The sequence below is a fragment of the Numenius arquata genome, chromosome 2 (genome assembly GCF_964106895.1).
Source record: "Numenius arquata chromosome 2, bNumArq3.hap1.1, whole genome shotgun sequence".
In the NCBI taxonomy this organism is placed as follows: Eukaryota; Metazoa; Chordata; class Aves; order Charadriiformes; family Scolopacidae; genus Numenius; species Numenius arquata.
Genome location: NC_133577.1, coordinates 7,668,645 through 7,696,526, shown reverse-complemented (window position 1 = coordinate 7,696,526; position 27,882 = coordinate 7,668,645). Strand labels below are relative to the sequence as shown.

Below are 27,882 nucleotides of genomic sequence, written 5' to 3'. Positions count from 1 at the left end.
CATCCTTCAGTCACTCGGGAGGAATTCCCAAATTCCTCCACCTGTGATGAAGCCTTTCTTTACAGGTCTCAGACACAAGATGCCAGCAGGGCACTGTGGAGAAACCTGCGGATTTCTGCTTGGCTTTTGTGGCATTTTAAAATGTTGCTCAGCACTGGTCAAAGCTACCCCTTACTGCCTTCAGTAACACTGAAGTTGAAGTTGGGGGAGTTGAGGTGGGCCAGGTTCTAGTTGTTCCTGAAACCTCACCAGTAGGAACCAAGAAAATTTTTAAAATAGGAATAGGCATCACAGATGTGTTCATTTATAATGAGAATAGCATTATTATTTCATAACAAATAATCTGAAGTAATCTACAAAGAATGCAAAAGCCTAATACTTTACTCAGTAAAGATACTTAGGACTATAAAACCAAAATTATGCTGCTCTGATGTTACTAACTCCTGTCTAAAACTGTTACACAATCTAATTAGCTTAAGTTTTATCCAAGTGCATTAAACTTTCCATTAAGCAACACAGCACCCAAGAGCCCAGCATGCAGGAGCCTGAATCTGCCTTACAGACAGTGGTGGTAAAACTCCCACGGACTTCAAAAAAGCAGGACTAGGCATGGGCAGCCCTGATTTCCTGCTTTTCTCTCTATTTTCATTCCTAAAAGAAGGCATTTCTGTTTAAGTTTAGTGGTCTTTACACAGATTCCTACCACTGTGTTTTTTAATTAGGATGAGTTGTTTAACAGTACTAATATTAATGTTATTTCACATAGCAGAAGCAATTGAACATAGGAAATAGGCCAAAATTATGACAAACAATTAGTGGAAATTGGTGCAACCATAATCTTTTTTTGTATGTTAAGTGGAGAAAAGGTTTTAAATTAATTGGGGCCTGAATTCTCAAAATTGCTTGCGAAATAAAAGAAGAAAGGAGAAGCAGGGGAGCTGAGCTGCTTAGTAAAGACCAATTCCCCTTCTGAGGCAGCTCTACAGTCATCTGACAAGGCGAGGATCAGTAGGAACCTTCTGAGAAAAGCAGCAGCAGCAGCAGTCACAGAAAGTTTTGACAAAGCTGCAGTCATAAAAGGCAAAGAATTAATGAAAGAAACAAACAGATTTAAAATTTATCTACATAAAATGGACGAATTGGCTTCACTTTCAAAGCTTTGTGCAAAATAATGGGAGACAAAGAAACAGCTATGTCCATAGCCCATTCTGAACCCCTTTCTACTTCTATTCTGAGCAGCTGCCCTCTCATTGAGATGGAAACTGTATGACCAGAGGGAAAAATTAAACACGGACACAAAGACAAGTATAGCTGTGATAAAATTCCGTCTATTGAAGTAGTTAATAATCTACCAAAGTATTAGCTTGATATACTGCTGTCATCCAGAGATCCTGCAGTATTAAAGGTGCTGATAGTAATAGGCACTTTTGGACTTGGCACTCTGTCTCTCATCACCATGTACGTAAACACATAACAAGCACAGTGTACTTTGGATTTCTGCAGCTCACAGAGCACAGCAATGAAAGAATAACAATCCACTTTCATATTTTTGTTTTGTTTTGCTCTTCTGCAGAATGCAGTACAGTTTAAAATATTTATTTGGAAAACATCTATTTTTACCATGCCAAAAAAAGCCAGCTTCCTACCTCCCACTTCCAGCTTGTGTTTCTTCTCTGAATTATTCTCTTTCTAACTTTCTCTTCACTTGCAAAAAGACTAGGTGGGGAGACTGATAACAGGAGTTCCTTGATAAGGTGTGGTAAATAAGGATTGAAGCAAAACAAAATGCATAGAAAAGGTTGGGAAAGGCTGTTTTGTTCTTTGATTGGGTTTTTTTTTTTTTAACTGTTGTATAAAATACTAATCCAAATGGTAAGGAAAAAAGATGTGATCGGAATGATAAGAATATGAATTCATGTAAAGAGAGGGAAAACTTCTCAAAGAGCAATTTAAAGAATTATGATAGTGGCTTAGAAATGAGGTGTTTATGATCTTGTGGAAAATTCAGAAAAGAGAGATGAGGTTTAGCAAGTTAGACTAGCGTGTTCACTTCTGTAAAAGATAAAAGTTAAGGCCATGACTCTGATGGGTTAGGTCTTAAATTTCAACTGTAGAGTGAAATTCTGTTCAGATGAACATGAAGGTATATGAAAGAAGTAATACTTAATAACTAAGGAAAATAGTGGAATGTCTAAAACTGCAAGAAACTCTTTCAAAATGGAGAAATGAGAAAATCTTTGGACAACTATTCACAGAAACAATTTATAGGAATATTTAATTAATAGAAACTGTACGAAGTCACACAGTGAGCAAGTTTACATACAAGAACTCAGCCATAACATTTCAGTGGATCACCTGAGTACTGAGAAATTAGCATTACTTCCATCAGGGATTAAAAATTTCCAACCTGTAACCTGCTAATTTTTTATACCCCGAAATGTTACTCTCATGTCTTGTAGGATTTCCTTAGAATCTTACCCAGGACAAACCCAAGAAAGTGGAAAATGTAACAAAGTATCTTGAAAGCAATGATTAGGAAGTAGTAGGAAAAAAAAAGGGGGGGTTGGATTTCTGGATCTTCAGAAATTCAACAGATTTTTTCCTTGCAAAATCTAGAAACAGCTGTGTGAACCCCACAGAACTGGAAACCTGGTGACTAAACCCAGGAACACTGAAGGCTACTGGGAAGCTGATCCTTCTTTTGTTTCAAAAGGGAAGCAATGTACAAGGATAGACGTATATTCAGAAGACCTAAAGCTGGGAGAACACCAACTTTTCCTTTTTTTCTCCTGTAAAATGCTTGAAAATTTATGCAAGACATGAGAAATACACAAAAAACCAACAAAAATCCTGTGTATATGTATTTTGATATATGTATATATGCATATACAATGTGTAAAAAGTGTAATCTTTGTTTGTCACATATCACGTAGCTCAATTAAATTTTTAATTATCCCCACGTTACTCCAACTGGGGTGCTGGTCTCTTTTTTTTTTTTTTTTTTTCTTTTCTAAGAAAACATGCACAGCATAAAAATCCTGATTATTTGGAGAACAGTAACATTTTATGTGACATGATTAGCATTTATATTAAATTATTCAGAATGATGACAAAATGCCATTTGGACTTGACACAAAGTGCATCAGAGCCCATGAGAAGAATAGTTTCTCCTTAGACCAGGCCTCCCTTGAAAAACTTTACGGCTTATTATGAACACGTAATTCCATTACCTCTGAAATTACATATGATGAGCAAAGTAAAAAGGAATAGGGTTACTTCCCCATAAGAGTGACACATGTCAGGGAAAGGGAATTACTGCAATAATTTCTCCCTCTTCACCTTTTTTTTTATAGACCAGGAAGAAGAAACAAAATCCAAAGGACAGGACGGTGGGAAGGTGAGACGAGAAGAAATCAGGTGTGCAGTCCAGGGGAGAACAGATGCGGACAAGCTGGGCTGCTAGTCCCACAAAAGATGCAGGAGTAAGGATGGGGAAAGCTTTACATTCCTCAGCGGTCTTGGATTGTTGGTGAGACCTGAGGCATGGTCTCCACTCAAAAGGTTTTGCTGGCATAACTGTATCATTTAGAAGTGTGAAAAAGAATCCCACCCACATCACTACACCCTACTGTAAATGTAGGTCAAGCAGCAAAATAGCCCGTTCAGAGGCTGAATTTACGCTATACCAGTTAAATGGTTTTGCCCATAAAAGCTGTCTTTCTGCTGTGGGTGTGTGGGAAGGAGATAGTACCTTTTACAAAACTTTTCACATTTAGGTGAACGCTGTAGAAAACTGGAAGCATCAGTAACTACTTCCTGATGGTAAATTGGGAATACTGGGCTATCTCTGAACTCGAAAAGCCCAGCTGCTACCATGGCAGTTCTTGGGAGTCAGCAAAGTCCTTTCCTACAGGACTTTTCCCAACACTGCAAACAGATACAACCCAAACTCACTTATTGCCCCTTCCTCACAAGACTTAAGTATGTTTTGCTTTCCTCGCCTAAATTTGGTCCTAAGATTCACCCCCTCCCCATATATTCCCCAGAAATCATCCTGCTGCTTTCAAAGAAATCCCCTGAGGCCCAATTTTCAGGGGGTGTGACCCGTCTAAGTTTCTTTGGCTGCCTTTGAGGCCGTCCCAACTGCAGTCCCTCTGAGCCCAGCAGAAGTCAGGAAATGAGAGCATATGGTAAATAGTTTAACTCACACTCGTTTGGCTCTCAATTCTAGCATGATTTGTCAGTGTTTTGCATCTAGTAAGATGTCTGTTAACTCAAAAGGCTCCGGTTCAAGAGAATCAACGCAGTGACAGCGGACAGATACCAGTGTACCAAAGCTTGTTGCTAAAGAAAGCTGGGTCTGCTATACCACGTATAGATGATGTGTCTATTGAGTTTTGTGATGGATGAACCCGGAGCTCTGAAAAAATGGTCTGTTAAGGTTTAAAGCTCAGTAGGATTCAAGCGAAAACAAACACGATAAGCAGTATTAGGTTTCTGAGCACATCCAGAGCACTCGGCTCGCCAGCAGTCTTGTATTTACAGACTGGCAGCATATGCCCAATAGACAATGAATCCAATAATAGACAATAAAGCCTGTTGTAAAGCCACTTGTAATAGCAGCTGCTGCCTCTATCAGGAAAATGTCTTTAAAAATGTTACCTTTTAAGACTTCTTTTTTCTCTTACTCCCTCTTTTATGGAGCCAGGGTGGATGCTATAAAAGAAATAAATATTAATTAGAGTGGGCTAATTCTCAAAAGGAACATAAACATCTTCCCCCTTCATTTACCTGATATTGACCACATATACGGTGTAATTCCAGTTCTGGAAAGTACGGTTTAGCTGAAAAACAGGAAGACATTGATTGCATGAATGACGAGATGTTAATGGGGCTCTTTGTTGCTTAAGAGAGAGTTAGAATTTCACCTTTCTCCCCCTGGAGAAATCCCCTTCAGTTTTTCAAAGCAAAGAGAACACTATCCATTTTCAGTGAGGTGATTGTTATATTAGATGTACCACTGGTAGTGAGAGATGTGGGCTTTTTTACTGACAGAAGGAAATCTCTCTAAGGTCATGACACAGTGAATAGGTGAGCGCACAGGAAGCTGAACTTTTCCTTTTCTCCCTCTCCTCCTCATCTTGAATTCTCAGAAACGTTTCCATTAGAAAAGATTTACTGATAAAACTACAGGGTCAATTTTCACCTAAAAGTCTACAAACTTACGATGATCTTTGTACTATTTATTCTGAATGGGCAATGGCTATTCAGTTTTCCCCCTGGGAGACACTTTTGCATACTCTGCCAGGGCCAAGTGACACCTCTCTGGATTCCTTGGCTGAGGCATCTACGTACTTAGCCTGGCTGCTGCTGCTAAGAGAATAATCTTGGCAGGTGTGGATGGCTGCATCTCTGGTTTGTAGGTGACTACAGGTGGTTTCCTTAGCTTCTGAAATCTGAAAGTCTCCAGGTTTATTAAACGATAAACTGACCCATGGCAGAAGACTTCTGAAGTAGAGAATATCAAGGTAAATTGGAAAAGCGTATTACCTCACACAAATGAACATTGCTTGTTTTATTTTTAAATTTATATCACAATATAACTTCAAAATCGCATTAGTATTTGGGGAGAAACATATTGCTCTGTATAATAATGTTGGAACGTAGACATTCACCTCTTTCAGTGGACAATTCTGGTTTCTCCATGTTTTCCTAAATCTCAACTAGTATCTACATTTCTTAAGAAGCTGGTTAGTGTAGGGGAGACATTTCAAAATTTTACCCACAGGACCTAACAGCCCCAGCTAGATCTGAATTCATTACTGCACAAATCAATAATAGAAAGATCTTCAGAGAACACATATTAATTTAAGAATTTATTTCGTATTCTCTCTTCTTTTTTCCTTTTCAGATTGATAACATCATTGGGGCAGATTCATATCACACAGGAAAGAAAACTTAACTTACCCATTCTGCAACCACTTCATGTACTTTCGACACTGAGTTGGAGTTAGAACTAAAGACGGTTATAGATATCCTGTAGAATAGCCCACCTGTCCATTAAAAACAGCATTATAATGTTAGACATTGAGCAAATTAACCTTCTTAATAACGTGACTTTAGTTTCATATGATGACTATAAAGATTGGGCTGAACCCCAGATAAAAGGACACCTCAAGCTTTTGTTGGAGTGAACAAGCCCTGCAGATTTGGGCTTATTGTCACAAGTCCCATCAAATTAGACTAGAATTCCCACCCCTTCTATATTTTAGAGGCACTGGAAACGTGACATGGAAACTCACAAACAACGTACGTATAAATAGTATTTTGCATATGCCTTTAACGTGATGTGTAAAAACAAGATCATGAAAGTGTCATGAATTTAAAAAATAATCATAATTACTGAAATCTGTAACATGTATAAATTTTGCTTTCAGTCATATTGTTATAATCCAGAATTCAACCACTGCAGATTAGGCTTAAAACTTTGTGAGAGCAGATAAAGCTCATCAATTGAAAGTAACAAGATAACCGAGGACAGAATTAGGTGGGAGAAGGGATATCCAGCTTGTGTTTTCACTGCACAATCTTTGCTCTCAGGCCTGGCGATGGCCAGATAGTAGAAGAACACACATTAGCTTTACAAAACTGGCAGCTGAACAAACCATCTTTCAGTCACAAAATGTGTAGCACTTGGCTTGGAGCAATTTTATATTCAGTAAAAATATTTTGAAATGGCACTGGGTAAATATAAATTCTCTTTAAGCTCATGAATTGGTAGGCAGTGTTACAAGACTTCGCATCTAATGAATAACATCAAATCATCTCATAGTTATGCTCTGTGTTAAAAGTCTATACTTTTCACAAGTCAAATTTTTTTCATTAGGCTACTAAAAATTCTGTTCACCCTAGTTGGATAAAACTTCCCAGGATGTGGGGGAGGTTTAAGAGCTTCTGGATCAAATAATTTGCATGTATCTGCCCATGTGGCATTGCTTGGTTCAGGGGCTGTTACCAAATGGAGTTGTGGGTCTTGGTCACAGATACACGTATTTATTTAAATCTTATGTAAATCTTACAGAGACCATGTAAGACAGAACAGGATGTGACAACAATTATACAGGAATCCCTTTCTGTCTCTTAATTGTAAAGGAACTGTTCTATCTTTCTGAGCCTAAATAAAAGACCTTTTATTCTTGTTGGAGCAAATTTCATCATTTTACAACTCCATAGGTAATCCTTTTACAAAAGCTTGAAATAAAAGTATCTGGAAAAAAAAATTGAAGTCAGTATTTTCCACTTTAATTGTACATATTTGTTACTATGCTATTCATGAGCTGGCTTCAGTATTGCTCTTTCTTTTCATTATGGAATTGATCGTATGGTCACTGAGATTAGTATAAAAATCCCTCTGTGGTAAAATACTAAAGAATCAATTTCTTGCAGGATGATGGTTTACCAGTTACCTCCTTTGGTAAGCTATGATTAAATTTTAGATATGAGTAGAATGAACTTGCTTGCTTTTTGATTTGTTGTCTTTTTTTTTCTCCCTTAAATCATAGAATCATAGAATTAACTCAGCAGACACACAAATTTGGTGCAGAGTTTAAGTTTAAAATGTATTTTAGTTTGTGATTATTACTGTGATAGTTTCAAATAAAAAAGAGAAAAAAAAAGTCTTTGAAAGTAGAAATTGGACTTTGGGCAAGTTGAAAACACTTGCAAGACTTGGATCTCGTTTATATGCATATATCTCTGTATATACATATATTCAATTTTATATGTATAATGTACCTTTTATATGTGCTGTACAGATACACACATACAGAAAGTGTGCATTATATATATTCTCACACATTCATATATAATCATATATATAATTATAACCTTATTTATATAATTATGTATATGGACAAAACTACCTTAATATAGAAATACGCAAATTATTTTTTAAAATCAAACATAGAAGCTACAAAGTAGTTAACAGCTTCAAGATCTCCACCAGATGGTGACCCAAAGCATGTTTTAATGAGGCGAAAAAAGAACAAGAACAAAGAAACTAATCTACATTTTTAAACACTCTCAGGAGACTGCAGTGGCAGATAGTGAAAACTGAAAATGATTTCTCAATCTCCAAATTAAACAATGGAAATCCCACCTCAAAATGCTGAATGAAAAAAATATTTTTATGGGCAGAAAACTGATGAAAAGTAGCCAAAGATAATTTGAAAAAAGATGAAAAAAGAACCTGAAAAAACAATTCTCCCCACGCCCACAACCAACTACAAAATTATAACGATCAATGAAATACCAGGGTGGTTGTTTTTTTTTTAATTCTGTTAGGCAAATTATCCAAAAGTTTTGTTTCAGAAGTCTTTGCATTTTGAAAGTTAAATCCTCAAAAATATATGAATACTATAAGTGAAAAACATTCATACAACCTGAAAAAATAAAATAGCATAAAAATATATAAAATACATGGCAACCCAATATATTATTCTCACAGTCTCATGAGAGCTCTCTTAGAGTAGCACACAAAAATTAGAAATCACGTTAATGACACTTACTATCACTAAGATGTTACAAGTTCCCTTCTACTGTAATTAAATTACCATTCCAAAATCCTTTCACATGCTAAATGAATCTATATCTAAAAGAGGAAAGCCAACTACTTCTATGTTCAGTCTACCAACTAAGTATCTAATAGATAAGATGATCTGGGTTTTTTTCTACATCTAACTTAACAGCTTGACCTACTGTAGTTGACCTCAGGTTGACACAGGCAGCCCAGCTCAGTGAAGGAGTAACATAAACAAGATAAAAAGCCTGTAAGAGAGCTAGGAAGTTGATTCGGCAGTGGGTAAGGGGTGGTATTTTGCCTTGTCCCAGATGGTAAATTGGCCAAGGAATGAACATGTGCTGAAACTGATGACTGATGGTACATTACAGAAGAAACTGGCATTTGGGACTGCATAAGAGAGTGATGGATTGCTGCTGCAGGTGTTGTCAGACTGCCCTTCCAGGTGGTCTCTTGGTGCTGAATAATAACTCCACTGTATGAAGATAGCAAAGGCATAGCATCATTCATTACTGCAGTTCTTGATGACTCCAAAATAGAAGAGCGATTTGCAAAACGTCCATAATCAGCGTTTTCAAAATCCACGGCATGAGTACCAACAATTTTCAGAGAAGACATTTCTTCTTTGTGCTTGTTAAAGGATCCAGGCACTTCCCCTTCTGAATTCCATTCAGAAAGCCTCAATATCTTTGTTGATGTCAGAACAGCAGAATTCCTTATATCTTCATTATCAGCAATGATTTCTTGTCCTACTGCCCATAAAGAGTATCTCAGACTGTCTCCTTGATTTTCAACAGAGTTTTGTTCTAAAACAGTCAGATGACTTCTTGGTGTCACTGTTGTTGGCAAGGCTAACTCTGCCACATCCCACTGAGGGACGAGGCTTGGAGAATTTGTATCAAGATGGTTCTGAAAACTTTGTGGGAGTGGAGGTGTGGAGTAGCTGTTAGGAGGTACACTGACCCTGAATTTTGAGTCTGAATGAAGAAGGTGCCTTAATTCCAAAGACAATGTCATTGGAAGGAAGTCAGAACTCATGGAACTGATGTTTGTTAAAAAAACACCTGCATCTATTTGAACTTTACTTCTTGCTTTACCAACAGGGTTTGTTACGGCATCATTCACTGAAAGACTTTGAGACTGCAGTATTCCATGTGTTGTACTGTTTATCAAACTCTTAACTGCTGTATTGGTCAAGAAAGCAGCTTGGCTATCCCTTGAACACGAAGGCCGGGTTCCTGAATGTGTTGGAAGGACAGAAACAGGCTGCTGTCTATTGTTTAGGAAGGTCATGTTGGTTTGATCACTTATTATGTCAGTTCCAGTTTGCATGGGCAAACTATCAAGTATCATTAATTTTTCTGTGGAGTTTTCAAGTACCTTCTCAAAGGGACTTACCTGTACGGAGGGTTGACTCAAAGGTGCTTCCAGGGAAGGGAAAGGAAAATCAAAATAAAATTCACTGTTTGAAGACATGGTCAGGTTTGCAATGTTCACTGTTGACTGCAACATTGTCCTGCCATTACTTTCTGAAAGTCTCTTTGAAAGGCCTGAAACAAAAGAACTAAAGATTTGTGCTTCCGAAGCTGATGCATGACTAGAGAAGTTCAATTCTTCAGCCCTGTGACCTAATAATCTAATGGCAGATGTTTCTTCAGAGGTACCGTCAGACTTAGCAGGTGAACTAATGGATGGCAATCTCTCTGTTGGGGAAGAAAGCAGTTTATTAAATGAGAGCCACCAATTTTCCAATGGCTCCCCAGAAAACACTTCAGATGCTTCTTTCAAATGATAGGAAATAGTCCAGAAATTTGCTGTTAAAGAAGCGGAAATATCTACATATTTTGTTGGAAAATCTAAGTAACCCGAGTCCCAGGAGCTGCCAACTCTATTCATGTTCTCTGGCTCTGGTACGGAAAAGGATGACTCTTCATTTTCATTACTATCATGAAATGCATCTAAATTGCTCTCCAGTAGTCCTTTTCTGCGGGTCTCACTTGGCTTTTGAAAATATACCGAATGTTTTAAATAATGAGACCAGTAATTGCTATTAGATATAGATATGCTGCCACTTTCCAAATAAATGTCAGTCAAGGACTGTTGATAAACAGGCAGGGTCGTTACAACATGCCTAAATACCGAGCTTGTCCAGCCTGTTCCTACCAGAAGTGTTGAAAATGTTAGTAGCTCTCTACTGTGTGAATTTGTCAGTTGGATGTCAGGCATAAGTTTTGTGTATGGCTTTTCCTTGTTATGAAAAGAAGTTGTTGGGTTTGCATGTGGCGTCTCCACAGACGTTAAATTTGTGATGCCCCTTGAGTGATGTTCCTTAATGTGCATAGATTTTCTAAGCTGAAATTCACTGTTTGCTGCTAATGTAGAAAAGGTTTTCCTATCAGCATTGCCTTCTATCGTTTCCAGGTAAAAATTTTCAGGGGCGAAGTCTAGCAAATCTAGCCTGCTTTTTTGGAATGATGATTTCTCCTCTGTGGGTGATACAGATAAGCTGGAAAGAGAATGAAGTCCGTCTTCCTGAATGTCAGAGGTGGTCTGGTGATGAAATACAGCCTCACCCCACCAGCTCAAAGGCTCCAAGACGTTGCTTATATGCATGGAACTGGTTGTGCTGCTGTTGGAGGACGAAATCCAGACAGTTTCTTTTTTGTGTTCGTAAGCAGTGGTGCTGCTGCTGCTAACGGGAGAGCGGAACGCTGACTCAGAATCGGAATGATCTAGCCCATCTGCCAAAGTCCGTGCTAGCTCTGCGTTTGGGCTTCTGCTTTGAAGAAGAGGAACTGCCGCATTCACGGAAGGCTCTGTAACAGCATCTGCTGCATCAGAAGTGCCACGAAATGAACTTCTAGAACCATTCAAAATATTTTCATTTGGTAACTGATTCATCACAGTATTATCTAGGCTGATTTCTTCTGTAAAAACAGCCAAGGTACTGTTGCTTGTCTCCTCAGAAGCAGCTGATGTGGAGATAGTTGGAAGAAACAAGCTGTATGTGTTTTTTCTCTCTGGGTTCTCATCTGCTGAGTTTTTACTGAGACGAAGAGGCCTTTGTTTCACTGGCCAAATAATTGGGGTTGAGATAATTCCTATGGTTTTGACCCCTTCTATCTTAGACTCTTGCTGCCTCTGTGGTCGTGAATGAGAGGATTCAGGTGAATTTCTCTTCATTCTGAAGATAACTGTAGCAGGAAGTCTGAATTCCTGCAGGTCTGTGTGTAGTAAGCCACATAGTTAATGGATTAAAGAAAATATATGCAACTTCACTGTCTGTTCTCGGCTGTCTGCTCTTGGTGTAAAAATCAACTTTACCAAGTGTGGAAAATGATGCCAGTTAGCTGAGTGAAAGTTGAATTTGCTTCTACTGTAAATGAATTGAGCTTATTTTTCTTAAGTCTTTTTACTTTCTCTTGGGAGTTTCAAAGCCAAAGAAATGACTTAATTGTCTAGCTTTTATTCATACTAACATTAATAACGCATCCAGTTCCTTTTGTAGTTACAAAAATCAGAGTGAACATGGAGAACATGGAGAACATAGAGTGAGTGGTCCCACAAAAAGAAAAAAAGCACAATTTGAAAGAAATTTTCAGTATTTTCTTTTTAATTCTACAGCTTAGTAGATCCAAATAGGCTGAATTCAGATATACTCTTTCAAATTGTCTACTGCACTGCCTGATTGCCAGTGTACAAGAAATGGTCTGCCAAGAGAAAAAATACTCCAAGAATTTAAAATCCTATAGTAACAACTGATGCATTTGGGAAAAACAAAACAAAACCCCCAAAAACAACCCACAAAAAAAGTCCTAGATTCAAATTTATTTCTGTGGAGCACACTGAAAAAATAAATCTTTACAAAAAATATCTTATAAGCTTCAGCTAAAAATTGCAGAAATCTATCTTTGTGTTGTTAATGTTTAACAATTATCTTTAACAAACTAATAAATGTTTTAGCAGCACTTCACAAAATGATGCTCAGTCTCTAGGAGACAGTGATATCATAGAATTTGAGAAAACCTCAAAAGAAATCCCTGCTTTTTTTCCTGTGCTAATAATAGGCTCATTTACTACCTTATTTTTCCCCTTAATCTTTCTAAATGAAAAGTAAACGATATCTGATACTGTCAACATTTTCCCTAGTAAAGCCTGATCCAGCTCTTCTTGAAGTCAGTGGAAAGATTCCTGTTGACTCAGTGGAAGTGGCTTTGCTCCATAGGAACGATTCCACTTGGCTCCTGCGCCTGACTAGTGAGGAACAGACCATCCCAGCATCCTACCACCCTGGCTGCACAAGCGGGAGCTACACAATGCCTCATCATCTGCAGCCTTAAAGCGTTTCAACAGCATGGTTCTTTTCGGACCCTTTTTTAAAATCCCTCTCCTTTCCCTCATTCTTTGCACGGGTAAATACAACGGGTGGCACAAAGTGAGTCCCTTTCATACAAGAGCCAGGTAAACACGATAGAAATACACACCAAGTTTGGTTCTGTTCTGATTTACACCATTCTTACGTGGTCCAGCGAAGTCTCTCCTGATTTATTTCAGTGTAAATGAGATCAGAACTGAGACATGACCCTTGACATTATGATACTGTTAAAAACACACCTTAAAATACAACAAATTTGTTCTAGACACAGTACAAGGAAAAATGTAACACAGGATTTCTTACCATTGTTTGGCTTATCGTTTCTATTAGTATCGGGCATGTTAGTGGTGACAGTGGGTGGTGTAGGAGTAGTAGCATTTACAGTAGCTGGTAATAAAGATGAGAAAGAGGTGAACTTGAATGAAATATGAATGTTAATAAGGTAAGACAAAACGGGAACAACGCATGACAATGTAAAATGAAACCATCTACACACAATGCCATAAATGTTAAATAAACACATTATTTTTTCTGCACAAAAGTGATGAATGGATATGAACTGAGGTCCCAATCCTGCAATCTTCACTTTCACTGACTTCAGTGGGAGTTTTGCCAGTGTAAGGTTTGCAAGATCAGCCCTGTACTGCTTTCATAAACTCAAAATCCTCTTATGAGAGCTTCAGATCCAAACAGCTGTGCAAAGACCAGAAAATAGATCTACGAGTTTCTAAGATGCATGCACTTAGAATATTGCTCGTGAAAAGAATGATTGTCCCTACTCAGGGACTGAAGATGACAAACAAATGCGAGACTAAAATGCCCATGTAAGGATCCAATTAACTCCATTGAACTCCATACAATAAAGAGAATTGAAATCAGACTTGGAATAATTGAAGTGGAATATGTATTTTGAAAGCTTCATGTAGGCTCTCAGCTGTACTGTTCCCACTGACACTAACAGGAGTCACCCCACACAACCCAGGCAAATGTTTCCCGAGAGAACCAGCTAGAACACTTTCCAAAATCAGAGTGAGGAGCCAAAACTGTAAATTTCCCCCCTCAGAGGACTGGGAGGGTATACATGCTAGAGGAATTCAAAGATCATGTCATTAAATTTTCAAATAATAGTTTGGAAAATAATTTCAGTTTATCTAGTAACTCTCAGGGAATGAAAATCCACTCACCGACAGATTTCTTTTTTCCTGAAAACTCTTTTTAAAATCTGAAGGTTGGTGCAGTATAATCTCACAGTGTTACATGGCTTTTGTAGATTTTGACCAAGAACCAACGTGGAAAGTTTAAGCAATTGTATTTTAGGCGAGAAATTGCACTTTTGATTTTTTTGCAAGGTTGTTTTAGCTAACTTTTGGATTTCAGTGAAACAAGAAACTTAGGGAAAGAGAAGGAAGAGTCGGACCTGCAGCAAAGAAGTTCTAACTGGGAAAGTGAGTATATAAAGTGACACCCTATAACAAAAAAACCCTCTTCTTCCATGTAACTTCAGGGCTGTATTGTCTGAGAAACAAGTTATAAGGCTTCTTACTGATTGTACCTTCCAGCCAACCCTGTTAAAGGAGGCATCTTCCAATGAATGAAAATATTTGCTGAGCATAATGGAGAAAATGGCTTTTTAATCAGCCTGTAGCTGACATAAGCTGGCATCCACAAACTTTGTTACTGGTGCTATTGCACAACACACAACGAACAAACAAAAAAGGAATCCAAACTGGCCTCTCAGTTTAAAATAAGTCTGCAGTGCTGACAGAAATAGACAGACAGGCATCTTCTTATGATTTTCATTATTACAAAATGGTGATGATGATGAACAGAGTAAATCTGATCTGCCACTTCCAGAGTGACAAACACAGAACGCCAGTGACACTTTGCCAAACACATTTCAGAGAAGGAAAGAGTATTACCTTCGTGAAAGTACTCATAGTGTTTATTGAAGATGTGATGGTCTAAGAAGTTAAGAAAGGCAAGTTTGAAAGGTAGCATCTTTTATAAGAGGCAGTATCTTCTACTAAACAAGTTAATAAAGCTGGAAAAAAGGATGAGGCTTTTAGAAACGCAGGTTTGTTTCGCTGAAAGCATGTGCATTTCTGCAACCATATTAGCTGACCTAATGAAAGATATTCTCTCTCACACCGTACCATTTTGGTAGAGGAAAATGCTCAGACTTCTTCCAAGAGAATACTCAAAGTTCTATATATGGTGGCTGTATTACCCTTTACATATAAAAAGACTAATAATGGGTAACTGTGCCTGTCACATTAACCTAAGGTACTCAAGTCGTAGTATTCAGATCACACTGTGCTTTGTGAATATGATACCTAAAAATTACTCTTTGAAATCTGATTATGGACATAACTGGCATTTCACTTTCCCTGTGGAGACCAGTACAATATGTTCCAAGAACCTGAAACAAATTTACTTCAGGAAAATCTGGGAGAAGCACACTGAAGACTGACATAGTTCTCTTACTGGTTTCCCAAGCAGGGAGCATTTTCCTTTTTGTTTTTAAGCTAAATCTGATTTACTTGTACATGTCAGTTTTGAAAGAGTTCTGAGACTTCCTCCTCCCCTTTTACATTTTATTCTCTCCTAACTCTTTCTTCCACTATTCAGCGTAAAAAGGGTTACAGGGTTAGACATTATTTTTGGTGCAGCTGCTGCTGTGATTAAAGTTTAACATAGCATGCCACCTCATTAGGAGGTCTGTGTTCATGAAGGTATTGTAGAAATGGGCTGATGTTGTTCATGTCAAGCATTTTTATAGAACTTCAGCCTCTCAGCAGAGCAGAACAAATTAACTGTCCTTGCTTGTCCAACAATTCACATGGCATGGAAATCTTTAGAGCTCACCTATTCCTTGCATTCAGCTGAGCTGACCTTTAAAGACACCTAATGAATTCTTATATGTGGTGATTTTTACACTATTAAACCATCACTAAGGGCTCTAACAAATGTTTCATTGACTAATAGCTGCTGGATTTTATAGCTTAATGTTAAATTTTTACCTGCTAATCTCAAAGTATCTAGCCTCAAAATGGCTTATTGGAAAAAATGAATAATAGTCAATTCCTTTATTTACACTTTCTCATTTTTTATTAACAGATGTACCTACTTCTTACGCTGGTTAATATTTTACTGTCAAAATGTGCAGGAGGAGAAGAGATGGAGAAAGAAATGAAAGCAGTCGATTAATTCAGTTTTGATATAATGGAGACTATTTGGAAAATGTATTATCAAGGGAGAGATCACATTTTTTCCACATATTGTATGTACAAGGACACCCACACACTCGATGAGACTAAAGAATTCCTTTCTTTGCTATTTTTTATTGCAATTCACCCTTTTAGAGACAATAATAAAAAAGAAATGGAATAAAAAACCCAAGGAAAATAAAGGTTTCCCAAAGATGAAACTGTGAAAATGACCTGGGCTTCTTACCTTGGCAAAGGCTTCCCAGGTTTGCACAACTGGTCGGTTCAATTGTAGAAGAGGGAATTAGGTATGAGCCTTTAGAAAAAGAAAGTAAAATAATTAGAAAGGTTTGGCTACTGGGCATGAAACTATCATGTCTCAAAATATATTATATCCTGCAGTGACGCAGTCTCTTCCTAATTTTTCTCAGTGGCAAAGCTGATATTGCCATTTGCCTTTAAGACTTAAGTGCCTTTTATCTTCTGTTGCGGTCGAAGGATCCATGAAAACCCTGCTGACTTGCAAGTTACCATCGCTGATGTACCCTCCCTCAGCTTCCAGAGAATCACAGAATCTTCATGGTTGGAAGGGACCTTTGAGATCATCAAGTCCAACCATACACACATACATGCAAAAAAACCCAACCCGACAGTCACGGGCACTACAGCACGTCCTGAAGTGCCACATCTACACGTTTCTTAAATACCTCCAGGGATGGTGACTCCACCACCTCCCTGGGCAGGCCGTTCCAGTGCCTGACCATCCTCTCAGTAAAGTAATTCTTCCTAATATCTAATCTAATCCTCCTCTGCTGCAACTTCAGACCATTTCCTCTGGTCCTGTCATTATTCCCTTGGGAGAAGAGCCCAATACCCACCTCTCTACACCCTCCTTTCAGGTAGTTGTAGAGGGCAATGAGTTCTCCCCTCAGCTTCCTCTTCTCCAAACTAAACATGCCCAGTTCCCTCAGCCTCTCCTCATATGACTTGTTCTCTAGACCCATCACCAGCTTGGTGGCTCTCCTCTGGACACGCTCCAGCTAAATAACATCGCATTCAGTGAATGCAGCTTGCGTGAAATGGCTTTCAGCGGAGGGGTCAGTGTGGCCATAGGATTTATGCAATCTTCATGAGCAACAACCCGTGCCTTAGAAGCAACCAGGCTCCACTGCTGTAGGACAGGTTACCCGCCGCACGCTTCTCTGAGTAATCTGCCTGTGACAGACACCAGCCAGATTAAAGGTGATTAAACTTGTTCCTCTGCCCAGGGCGTGGGCGTGATTAATATTCTGGTATGCATGATTTATAAGCAGATAATGTTTTAAGTCTGTATCTCTGCTGAATTATTCATAACGACACGCACACACTTTGATGATCTGGAGACAAAAACAGGGCCATATAAGAATGGCTACAGAAAAAGAACTGCTGAAACGGCATTAATTACACTTCAGGTATCCCAGTGGTTCAGCTGCAGATACAGCTGCTTTTGCACGCTGTATTGAAAATAACAGGGCCATAGAGCATGGCATAATCTCAACCTACTGGGAGCACTGCCCTTTTGGCTTTTGCTTTCCAACTTAGGAATCATACAGACTCAATGAGGCTCTCTCATGAAACTGTGTATCCTTCCATAAAATTAAAGAGCTACCACCCAGCAGCTCATAAAGATAGCTAGGAAAACATTTCCTGTGATGCAAGAACAGACCAAGCGTGGGGCCTCGACACAGAAATCATGTCACACCACAGATACCACTACACGCATTGCCGACAAAAATAGGGCAGAACTCAATACATGTGATCCTCAACAAGTATTAAAGCTCAGCATTTTTTTTTTCTCAAATAGATTAAGACATACAGGAAAATTCACTTCCTTGGTATACTTCCTATGAACTCCAGGAAGGATGTCCTAAGTGAATGTACTACCTCCTGCATGAGATTTTTTTTCCCCCCAAAATATGTTTGCTAATATTAAACAGCCAATATCAAAACCTGCTGTAAGTTATCTCCTCTTGGTTCTGTATCATGGAAAGATCACCTGAAAGTTGGCTTGGAAAATCTGTGGACCTTCATATTTTCTTCAGTGAGTTTTTAAAAAAAGATTGTGATTTTCTTTGGTGAAACTAAAAAAAAAAATCCAATCCAACTTTAGAAAACACTTAAGTCAGAAGACTGTATGCTCCAAAGAGGAATATTTTCAGTGAATATATTCAATAAACTTTTTTTTGATTTTTAATTGGGTTGAATTCTGGCCAGACTAGACTTTCCCTCAGTGTCCACCAAAGAAAATGTAATTATATGGATGCAAACAGATACCTGGCATAAGCTACTTCATGAAGTCAGGTGTCGTGGTCACGAACATGAACAGCAGATATGGACCTGTATTACGGACACTTCGGGTGATATATCTCACCCACTTCAGATGTCTAAAACTCAGACATCTGTATCTGCTCGTCACGCCAGGCTTTCTTTACAGTCAGTGGACAGGAACAGGCACTCCTACAGCAAAAACTTCTGACTTCACTGAGACATCTTCTCCAGCATGAGATGCACTGACCTTTGGAACAGCCTTTTTCATCCCACTATTCATAAACAGCGCTGAGGGCAATTAGCTCAGCCTGAAACATCATTCAGCTGCCTAAGGCAGACAGATCCCACCCTGAGGTAAATCTGACAGCGAAATTAAGAATTCCTCTGGTCTTTGGGAATGAAGGAGGTGTACACAAAGCAAATGCAATTGCAGGCATGGACAGACGTGCAGCCACGTTACCCTTAAACTGAGTAAATCATATCCTGCTATAGGCACAGTCAGTGCAGGCTCCAAAATCAAGTACCAGAAGTTGATTAAATGCTCCTCCGTTTGCCTGCACTCAGCTCTGAACTGGTGGTGCGACACGGCTATCGTTACCTAGCCGTTTTCCCTACTTGTTTTAAAATTAGTCCGGATACCCAGGCTGCGTACATACACCTTTAAATGCAAGCCGTGCGAAGGTACGGCAATAAAAACAGAATTCCGTCAAGTCTTCCAGAAACACCCCACCATGATTGCACAGCTGTGAAAACATTAGTCTAAGGAATAAACCAGGAGAAGGTAAAACTTATGAAAAGATTATCTGGAACAACTTGCCAGTGTTTTTATGCTCTGTAAATTTACTTGTAAAAGCTTTGTCTGAAAACCCCATGAAAATAATACCCCTTGAAGAATGTAAGCACTATGCAGGCACAGATATGTGGAGATCACTGCTAAATGCTTGGTTTAGTGGTTTTTTTTCAAGTTACATGCCGCTTCCTGGGGAGGCATTATTGGAGCTGTGTGAAAAACTCTTTTCTGCATAAATCCTTCCATTGCTGCTAAATGAAGCCTAATCAGTTACAGTCATCTCCTCACTGTCAGTGGTTTATTCATGGTTGATAGCCTGACTCATCAACTCTCCTGTTGAAGGCTGGGCTTACAATGAAGGCTTTTATTCAAGAAGATGAAGGGAAAAAAATTCTAACAATTCCATCTCTGGGGTTAGTAACCATTTTTGAAACGGCGCTGCACTCAGTATTTTCTTTTAGGAAATACTCTGGTTCAGGAAAGCCTGTATCATAGGGAGTGATTTAACGTCTTCAAAGGAAAAAGACTGACTAGTGACTTAGTTTTCTCATAGGCTTAGGTAGAGGAAATAACAGTGCTCATGTATGGGTACACTTGAAGCGGCTTGTATAGACACCTGGGCCTAACCCGAGAACGCTAATACATGTTTCCTAAAATAATGTTCTGCTGTAAGGAAACTGCTCAACAATGACATTCCAAGGAATAAAGCTGTGGAATGAAAATACGTGCACTGTTTCTATGACCACAGCTGTGATATTACATTTGTGTCACGGGACTGTGCAGTCTTGAAGAGAAAGAAGGACAGGACCGGTAACTCCAGTCAAAATTAAATGAGACCGCAACGTTTACAGAGGTCTTGGTAGGTTGTTTAGTAAAAGTGTTGTGGTAATCTTCACTGTATAATGGTGTAAGAGGAGTAAGATTTTTGGAGAAGTTATTTTCTACCAGATCATTTCGTACTGATGGAAAAACAACAACTTTTTTGTCCAGAACACCTTCGCCAGTCACAGTCTATGTATAGATCAGCCTTTTCTTTGTTTTGGTAGAGGGGTGAAGGCACCCAGTTGCTCATGTTTTTATAGAGGTGTTGCTTAAATTTTGTTAGCAGAGGCATGCTGAGAGCTGCCCCAGTGTCTAGCTGTGAATGAGTACTTCACGCGTTGGTTAGACTGAACTAAAGCAAGCAGGATGTTTTTTTTTTTAGCCACCTTAATCCCTCATGAGCTATTAGATACAGAAACTAGCACGCCTTAATGATGCCAGCTTCTGGTTTAAGCTAAAGATTCTCAGAGCGCTGACAGATGCTTTGTCAGGAGATGCTTATATTGACACTATATAAACTATGATTAAACTAATAAGTAGTGAGGTGTCAGAGAAGCAAGAAGGCAAACCTGGAGAGGACAACAACAGATATGAAAAGACCCCACGTGGTTCAGAAATAGCCAATATTTGTTGCTGTTTACTTTAACTTTTTGGGGTTTTTTTCTTTTTTCTTTTTTTTTGTTTAAACAAATGTGTATTTATTACAATAGGAGGGCTCAAACTCTGTGGACCTGGCGTGTGATAGCAGTTGATTTTCACAAGCACCGTATGTACATGTATAGTCTACCACTGGCCATGATTCAAATTTTCCCGTATGCATTTTATAATTATCCAAATATCTCTAAAGCTGTTACTAACCAAAACATTCTTTTTAAAAAAAAAAAAAAAAAAATACTGGTCCAAAGTCACAAAGACTATTCAGGTTTGAATTTTTTTTTTTTATCTGGAAAAAACTGTTCCAGTAGAAAATTGTGAACCAGCTGTAATAACATATACATATATAAAAATTACACCTGTACACCTGGGCACTTATGAGAATGAAGGGTCTGAGCCATGAAAGGAAAATAGGCTATTTGTATACTGAAATTTATCTTCTGGAGTAATCTACAAGGAGAAAGACCTTGAGTAATTACCATTTAAAAGAAGGACTGATAATATGTCATCAGGAAGATAAAACCTCATGATTTTGATCTAAAACTCCGCCTCCTCCCTGTCAGCCTCCTCTAATTTAATCTTCTCTTGTACTTTTCTGTCTCATACACATTGTTGTTTTGTCACGGCTTTTGCTGGCTCTGCACACACAGCACAGGACTAGCAAGTGCTCCTTCCAGGTAGCCAAAGGGCAAGTACAAAAACACTTACTAAATGGTTAGTTAACACACATTTTTTCCTCCAGAGACCACTCTAATCTTACATGAGGTTAGGAGATACTTGCCTGTTATCCCCATTTCGAAGGAGTAGAAGGCCAACCAACAAACTGTTTAGGAAGAGCTCAGATCATTCCAAGCAGCAACCCAATACACTTCGGGGACTTGTCCTTTTCCTTTAGGGAATCAACTCTATACCCTTTCAAAGCCTTTGTGTATGATAAGAGTTGAGCTAAAGCCTAAGAAAGGTAAGACCTAGCTGTTTGTCTTTCACAGGAACTCTCTTTTTTTTTTTTTTCCCCTGTGCTGGTATACGATATGTTCAGCACAATGCAGAAGTGTGGGGGGAAAACAAGCAAAAAAGATTTGGCAAGGCCGACTCACCACAACTCAAATTGTTTTCTGCTTTCAGTGCTGAAGTTGGAATACTCCAGAATTCATTTTCCCAGTCTACAATGTTCCCTTTCACATCGCAGCTGAGGTTGGCCAGTGTTTGCGCATTCATGGTGAAATTCCAGAGGCGGAAGTTGTAAATGTCCCCATTTAGAGAGCTCACTTCATTGCTGTTAGAGCCCAGCACCAGCCTCCCGTTTCCAGGGATAACTTTGCCAAAGATATCTTGACAGTACACTGTATGATAGGTGTTTTTGGCATATACACCTATACTGCCCGAGAAGCTATCCCCTACGATGCAGAGTTGTTGAAAGGTTCCTGTGAAAAACTCTGCGTTTCGGGGCAATGCGTTCTCAAGGATGCACTGCATGCCTGAGATGGACAGAAAATGGCCTTTTGTGGTCTTCCCGAAGCTGAAGGATTCTTTCGAAAACGCATCAGTGTAGGAGAAAACTTTCCAGTCGTCGTTGTCCTCGCTGCTGCCCTTGGTTGCTTCAAAGCACAGTGTGAACTGGCTGAGCTCCGGCACCGAGACGGTCTCCGCCACGGACACAGCATCAACATCGGGGACCTGGGGAATGATGACTTTCTGATTCCTCAGAGACACGGCGACTAGAACAAAGAGTAGATAAATAAATTAACAAAACCCCAACTTTATTATACAGAAAAAAAAAAGCAGGGGTTAGAGTAACATTCATTAAATCAAACATTCATCAGATGGTTTCTATCACTGTAATACACCAATAGCACACATGAAGGGGAATTTGGCTTTGGGAGTACACTCAGTTGGGAATACACAGAGTTCCTTTTCAATGGCTTGGAGAATGCTGCGCTACACACAGTTAACAACCCCTCAAGTTGCATTAAGAGCAATATTAGGACATATTACCTACTAACTTCCAACACTGCCTCAGCTCACTTTATAAAATTTACTACTACTTCATCTAGTAAGGATGCATTAGGCAATGGAATAAACCAGTTATTTTAAAAAACACAGTAAGACTTGCTTCTAAGATATATTATTTTAATTACTAGTCTGCATGACTGCATTACACCAATGAAGTTCAGGCTTTGCTTCTTTTAAATATCGCAATAGAAGAAAGCCCTCATTACATTCATTGCCAAACTGAAGCCTTTTGATCCTGAATTCAGCTAACGGGTTTCTGCAAATCATTAGGCATCTTCTCATTTTTGTCCTCAGCAGCCTTCTGGTTGAATACTGCAAACGTACGTTCATGAATATTTATATCCAAGCTGTTCACTATTTGCTAATATTTGGGTCAGCAGTTTTGGATTTTGCACGAGTATCTAGAAATGGCTAGTCCTCTTGCAAATATGCACAGCTGTAAGGGTATTTAGGCATGGACAGAATTACTCTGTCTCTAATCATCATTAAGTATCCTCATTTGTACTGGCAAAATGGCAGCCACCAAATACAAGAAACAGTATCACGTGACATGTGCTATTTCTCCATGAGGATATTAATGACAACTCTGTTCACTCTACTTTGGAGAACGTTGTTTTTCAATATAAAGCATCGATATGCTCAGTTTTATTGGCACATTTATGGCAGCAAAATTCTTCTAGTAACTTTCTCCGCAGAAAGAAATTTCGGGTTATCAGTCACGCGAAGACACCAGATTGCAGCAGCCCTTGGTTTTACTGCTGGTTCCACAGTTCTGTGGCAGACCACTTCTCCAGCAAACATCTGCTACCTCTTTTACACATTTTCACAGTGTATATGCTGGAAGTGAAACTGGTTTTTGCTAGACCTTAAGAATAACCGCCACAGTAGTTAATCTTTAGCCTCCTATGGGATTTTTAAATGATGTCACAACACATACATTAATTACTATACCTGTTCCCTTCTCGGAATCAATACAAAACTTTCGGTATGAGAGGATGAGACATGCGAGGGAAGGGTGACTGTCACGCTACACTCGGGAAGAGACACAGATACATGGGGTATAAAGATTCTGTGTAGTCTGTGGTATTGCAATTTCCCTTTGCCAGCTGCTTGCAAAGACACTGAGCTCCAAACTACCATATTTGGATATACACAAGGACATAATTTGACCAATATATTATATAGTAAAATAACATAAAGCATTGCACGTTATCCACTAACCCAGCAACGGGAGAATGGGAGGGAAGAGAGAAAAATACCAGGCTTTTATAGTTACTGGGTTTACTTCGTAGGTGTTTTTTTTCTTCCCAAGGGAAAAAGTATGTTGTAACAATTTTATACATAGAAAATAGGTTCAACTCTCCATTGAAAATAGGGGCATTTTTTTCATGGGTTAATTATACTGTAAGCTTCTTCACGTAACATGGAAAGTGCTCCAGAAGAAGTATAAGGATTCAAGACCTGAAAAAGAAGAAAGCTCATTTATATGAGCACTATCCAGCCTGTGTTAGGGTGGTCAGGAGAGTTATGGACCATATGGTCACATTTAAACAGTACAGGAAGAGAAATAAAGAGGGAGGACACAGCTACGGTACTGAACAAGTCTACTCAACTTTGCTGTACTCGTCTGACAGATTTAACCGCTGGCAGCTTCCCTGTACAGTGAAAAGACAAAACTGACAAGTATTTTGTCCATGTGGAGAAAGCAGAATCCTGCCATCAACATTAAGTGCAGATCTCTTTCCTGATTACTGTTGCACAGCCAGTCATCATACTGATGAATTTCAGATGTTAGTACTGGAGAAACTGGTTATTCTCCGAGGAAGAATATACATATATTCTTGGAATATTCACCCAGATGCTTAGACTACATTCAGAATGATGTTAAATTGTTTCTGTTAGGAAGATAACTGGATTACAATGAACAGGGTTTTTTTTGGATGCATTGCTGTTTACTCGTGAAAAACGTACAAAAGTCTTGGCAGCCCGGATGCAGTAGGAGCGACCAGCAACAGGCAGCTCGCTGTTCCGAGATCCACATCGGCATTTACGGGAGCGCTGGGATGACACGAAGCCTCCCTCTGTTGCTTTATGGGCCTCTAGCTTTCTTCCAGCTTGCTGTCTCACATCTCATACACCCTTTATACATAAGCAAGCCAGGAACCCTAGACTGTATTTTACAATCCCTTGCAGGGAAACCTGCTTTTCTGCCCGTTGATGATCTTCTCACCACCCAGTGCTTGAGTGGTGGCTTCTGCTGTTCTCAGCTTCACTGCTCTCATCTGCCATTTCACTGATGCTGGAAGATGATGCATCAACTTTAATGTGGTCTACATACCAAATATCTGTTTGCGAGCTTTCTGTTACCACCCCACTGAATTGTGCTTTTAATCCAGGCTGCTGGAGTACTACTCAACTGAGTGCTAATTTTACATGACACTGTCTCCTCAAGTATTTCTGTACTAACAGAGGTCTGTTGGATGTCCATCCTCTCCTTTTGGTGACTGAGTGACTTCTACTCACCAGTGCAGAGCTATTACTTACATAGTTAACTACTACTAGAAAATCATTTAACATGCCAGCTCTTCAGCCAGTGTAAATTGAGATGATTCCCTTAAGGCTAGCAAAGCTGCATTCATTTACTGCAGCTGAGGATATGGCCCATCCATCTGCTGTTGGTGTATTGCAGGAGGTGACAACCAGGAAAGTCAACATTTGTGTGGGCGGCCAACTTGTTATGGATAACAGGATGTGCTCCGTGAAACTCAGTTTGAAACCACTCTTAGAACTGAGCAGTCACGCAAAAGCTGTTCTATTCTCAGCTAATACCATCCCAAAACTCACTCTCTTATATTTGTCTTTCCCTGCGTATATTTTGTTTTGTGTACATATTGTATATTTGGAGGTAACATTAATGTCTTTCTAAATGCTATTTCTAGATAGCAAGTTCCTGTGTCTTTGAATGGCCCTTTACTTTCCAACTTTGCATTACTTTGTGAAACTCAAAATTTAGCAAGCTACTCAACTTTCTTGTTTACAATAAATTTCTCATTTCTCAGAAATGAAATAAAACATTAATATAACACTGTTTCCCTTGCTCTGGGAGAAATTAATGATTTTGCTCAGGTATCATATTCACAGCAGTAATAATGGCGTGAGCATGACAAAGGAGCTTTGAAACTCCATTGGGGGCCTGAAGTCAGGGGGTGTGCAATCTCTCTGATGGCTTTGGCAACTCTTTGCAAGGACAGAAGAGCATAGCACTGACATCTGCCACACAGATGCATCGTAACTTCACTGTGTGTACGCATTATGTCCTATAGCCTGCATGCTTTTATAACTTGAAAGGAGAGCAGTACATTATCATCCCTTTACCAAGCCCCTTTTCTGTATCCATTGCCAGGTTAAACGTTGCCATGATCTTTGTCTGTATCTTCTGAACCCCCTGAAAAGGCACAACTGTGGGCAATAAGCAGAATATAGTTATAATTTGCCCTACATGCATGCAGCCAACTGACCTGGCATCCACGGTCAAAATCAAGATGTCAGATGAGAGTTACAGATTTGGAGTAATGAAACAAAATTCAGCAGCCTTAGTCTAGATGCTTCACAGCAAGCCTTAACATAGAGTTTCTGAACTAATACACATATGTGAAACATTAAAGTATAAGTCACTGGTGAAGGTCACTGATACCTTTACTCACACTGGGGAATAATCTTCTTATTAAAAAATAAAGGATAACTTCCAACACTATGTTATTTTTAAGAGTGCTATCTGTAAACATAAGGTATTATTCAATTTGGCATGGAGGCAATATTTTTGCTTTCATAAAAGTACATTACCTATGGGTACATATACACAAATGGTTCTCTATGTCTGTAGACCTTTCTTCTCCTCCTCATTGAGCACATCTGAGGGAAACATTGCATCTTTCAATTCCATTTGTAAGTTATCCCTTATAGTCATACTTGGAATTACAGAATGGTTAGAGTTGGAAGGGACCTTCACAGATCATCCAGTTCCAACCCCCCTGCCATGGGCAGGGACACCTCCCACCAGACCAGGTTGCTCAATGCCCCATCCAGCCTGGGCTTGAACACTTCCAGGGATGGGGCATCCACAACTTCCCTGGGCAACCTTTTAAACATTAAAATATTAAAGCGGAATAAAGAAAGATATCATTTTGCATAATCTGATTGCGTATCATTTTTTATGATCCACTTGATTTGACAACTTCTTACAACACAGCAAGAGCTGCTATTTTCAAATACAGAAACCTTTCAGAAAATTTGCTTCCACTTCCAGAAGAGAACAAGTGCTCCTCGAATTATTACTGCATTCATTTTGTCAGCATGAAAGGACCTCAGTAGAAAGAAGCAATTTTAGCTCCTCTGATATGACGTTACCTTTTTTCTTTTCAGAACTGCACACAAGTTTTGCCGGCATAATCAGGACTACTTTTGTCTTATTATACCTGGGGGTTACTATCTCAGTTATTTTAGAATAGAGGATAAGTGTAATAAATATTTTTTAAAAATCATGAGAAAGGTGTGCTTGTGACTAAAGAGCTAACTGCAAAACCTGCTCGGTGTTTCTACCGCAGCCAGGCAACCAACAGAAAGTAAGTGTGCTACAGTAATATAAACGCTCAATGCAACACTAGTCTTCACTCTAAGGCGTGTGACTTCAGCAAAAAGAGCATACAACTGCAAACTATAACCCTGAAGTGGAATGAGAGGTGAGTAGCACATAGGGCCCGTAAGTGATCAGCCTAATGCCCTTCGTTACCTCGCTGCCCTTTACTGTCATGTGAAAGCGACTTCTTATTAATGCTTTTAACAACAAAACAAACATCAATCACATGTTATTTGTACCCTTTTCTTCTGGAGGAAAAAGCATGAGTGTCTATTTTTTTTGTTGCAGCTGTTAAGCTTTTTAAAATTTAAGCATTGGTATGCATTTACGGGAGAGAAAGGAAGGTCGAGGTACTGGAACGAAAGGTAGCTATTTTGCAATGCCAGGTCATCCCTGGGAGCTTGTTCTAGAGGCTAGAAGAACCCCTGAGAATTTTTGCCTTCCGCACAAACTCATCCTCGCTGCTGGGCATTCACTGGGCCAGAGGTCCGGGCTGGCCTT

General features: G+C 39.1%; 1 protein-coding gene across 1 annotated transcript in view; it reads right to left on the bottom strand.

Annotated features, from left to right (window-relative positions):
- ADGRG6 (adhesion G protein-coupled receptor G6) overlaps positions 1 to 27,882 on the bottom strand; it is a 107,131-nt gene that overhangs the window by 40,681 nt on the left and 38,568 nt on the right. The window contains exons 3-8 of the mRNA XM_074168210.1: positions 21,830 to 22,450; positions 16,407 to 16,475; positions 13,257 to 13,340; positions 5,968 to 6,053; positions 4,792 to 4,844; positions 4,663 to 4,716 (exon numbers count right to left, since the gene is read on the bottom strand). Of these exons, the coding sequence (XP_074024311.1) occupies positions 4,663 to 4,716; positions 4,792 to 4,844; positions 5,968 to 6,053; positions 13,257 to 13,340; positions 16,407 to 16,475; positions 21,830 to 22,450 (967 nt within the window). The remainder of the gene's footprint in view (positions 1 to 4,662; positions 4,717 to 4,791; positions 4,845 to 5,967; positions 6,054 to 13,256; positions 13,341 to 16,406; positions 16,476 to 21,829; positions 22,451 to 27,882) is intronic.